General features: G+C 35.8%; 1 protein-coding gene across 1 annotated transcript; it reads left to right on the top strand.

Annotated features, from left to right (window-relative positions):
* The first annotated feature begins 750 nt into the window (after positions 1-750).
* On the top strand, positions 751-1,626 carry LOC130723833 (uncharacterized). The gene has a single exon (XM_057574971.1). The coding sequence runs from the start codon at positions 859-861 to the stop codon at positions 1,426-1,428; it is 570 nt and encodes a 189-aa protein (XP_057430954.1). The 5' UTR covers positions 751-858; the 3' UTR covers positions 1,429-1,626.
* The last annotated feature ends 669 nt before the right edge of the window (positions 1,627-2,295 follow it).

Genomic DNA, 2,295 nt, shown 5'->3' with positions numbered 1-2,295 from the left:
TAATCTAGTTCCACACTAGCCATATATAACTTGTCATTGGACCCCTTCACTTTTAACCTCTAAAAAATATGCATATATATACTACTAGGCGATGAAAGGGTCACAGTTGGACTTGTAACTCTTCAAGAAAGCATGAAGTTTGTTAAGAAATGAAAAATAACATAGCGCTTGAATGCCATAACCGTCACCCGTCGGTGATGCAAAGACAAAGTCATTGTCAAAACCAGAATTGGAACGTATAACGATTTAATCTCACAGTGAAGATACATAACAATTCATTTATCAAAACAGTCATCCTCGTAGGATCAGCCACTTGAGCAAGCTGGTGGGTATGAATCTAAGCACTAAGGACACACAACAAGGACAAATTTTGAGGATATAACAGTGGTAATATCAGATTTGAAAATGACCTTAAGAAAGAGATCATTGTATACATAATATACATATCAATTCACCTTGGTATTATCCACCAATATGTAGACTTCTTATGAATTATAAATGGGCCAAATGGTTGATGTGACAATCTCGTGCTATATAGATGACAAACTTCATACACAAACTCAGTTCAATTGGCCGCTTAATCAGAGGCGGGGAAGTCAATATTCAATTCCCTGGATATGTAACTTGAATTTTGTTCACCAATCACTATTCCTCAAGATTTGCTTGATCCAACATGTTACCTCTAAAATTAAATATGTGAATGGGATTACCCCCTCTTTCTCAGAGTGGACAATAAAAAGAAAAATACAACTTCAAGTCGGCTAAACACAATCTAACTGAATTAAAAATGCTTCAAACTTCCACCAAGTTTCTGCAGTATAAATTATCAAACAACATAACCATCTAGGTCCTAAATCAATGGATACCCGGCAAGCAAACAAGCTTACCTCTCATGTTGCTGCTGATAACATTTCAATGGACTCGCTCTCTTTTAGTGACCTTGTTTGTGTTCAAGACCAGCAACCAAAGTTCCCGTCTTCTAACCACGCTAAGCGCTACCAGGTAAGCAAACATAGCTCAGAATTTGAATTTACAACCACTAAACCAAACTTAAATTCTGCTGTCAATCGAATCAAGATCACATCAGCTGATCAGCTTATTTCCAATGGTCAACTTCAACCACAAGCACTACCATTTCAAACAACTCAGTGTGTGATCATAAATAGACCCAGCTCCTTAAGCCCATTACAAGCAACTCATATCAGTGGTAAGATGCCAAGTGGGCAAACAATCACCGCAACGAAATATCACGAAAAACTCAGCAAATCAAGCAAACACACAACAACAAATAAGCAAACCACCGTGGCAAGGACCGGGTTTCGCCAGAAAATGAAGTCTTTTCTATCGCCTTGCCGAGAATGCCAAACGATTAAGCATGATGCTGTTAAAGCGCAAACTGTTCCTGGAGAAAAAATCAAGATATACTGACACAAGGCTTATAATCTCCATGCGATTATTTACTGCAAGACATCAGGAATCTAGCTTTTTCTAGCCAAGTCTGAAGAATTGCAAGTGACATGCTTCATTTCAAAGTCAGTTACTGCATTATTAGGCAATTAGCATCAAATGACCAAAACAATAAACCTTTACGCTATGGAAATTTTCTTTAGTTTGTATTTTACTCCGTTAACCAAAGCTATAAAATGTTTTATTTGATTTGGCTCGGATACTTTTTTTCGGTCAGTTCAAGATCTACAGAGAAATTTAAACAAGCATACTCTACATAGGTATAAGTATTTTGCATGTTCAGTATTGCTAGGAAAAGCTCCAGAACTCTGAAATCGTACAGAGCATATAACAAATCAATTTCTGGAATATGATTGTATCAAAAACTAAAAGTTAACATACCAATGAAAAACTTTCACATTTGCAATTAAAAGGAATGTAAGAACAGAGGAGTCTAAATTGTGATAAACAATGCGGGAGAACTGGAAATCAAAAAAGAAAAGAAGCAAAACAACCCCTTCTCTATCTTTTGCTTTGCAGACAAAGCATGCACACTTGTAAATCAAGATTATAAGAAGTACTAGTATTTAGCCCGTTGACCCGTGCGATGCACGGGGAATTTTAATTTGAATCAACTACTAATCATTATCATTGAGTATAGATGAGCATTGATATATATGAAATAATACAATGATATATTTACTGATCGTTATTATTTTCTATTAATGTTTTTACATATTATCTCTAGTGAGGACATTAATTGGATAGCTTTCCAACATAAACTGTGGTTCACGCTGTGTGTTGAATGACACAATCTTGCATGTAAATGACAATCTTTTTTTTGTGTGT

The sequence above is a fragment of the Lotus japonicus genome, chromosome 6 (genome assembly GCF_012489685.1).
Source record: "Lotus japonicus ecotype B-129 chromosome 6, LjGifu_v1.2".
Lineage (NCBI taxonomy): Eukaryota > Viridiplantae > Streptophyta > Magnoliopsida > Fabales > Fabaceae > Lotus > Lotus japonicus.
This window is presented reverse-complemented; position numbering and strand designations above follow the sequence as displayed.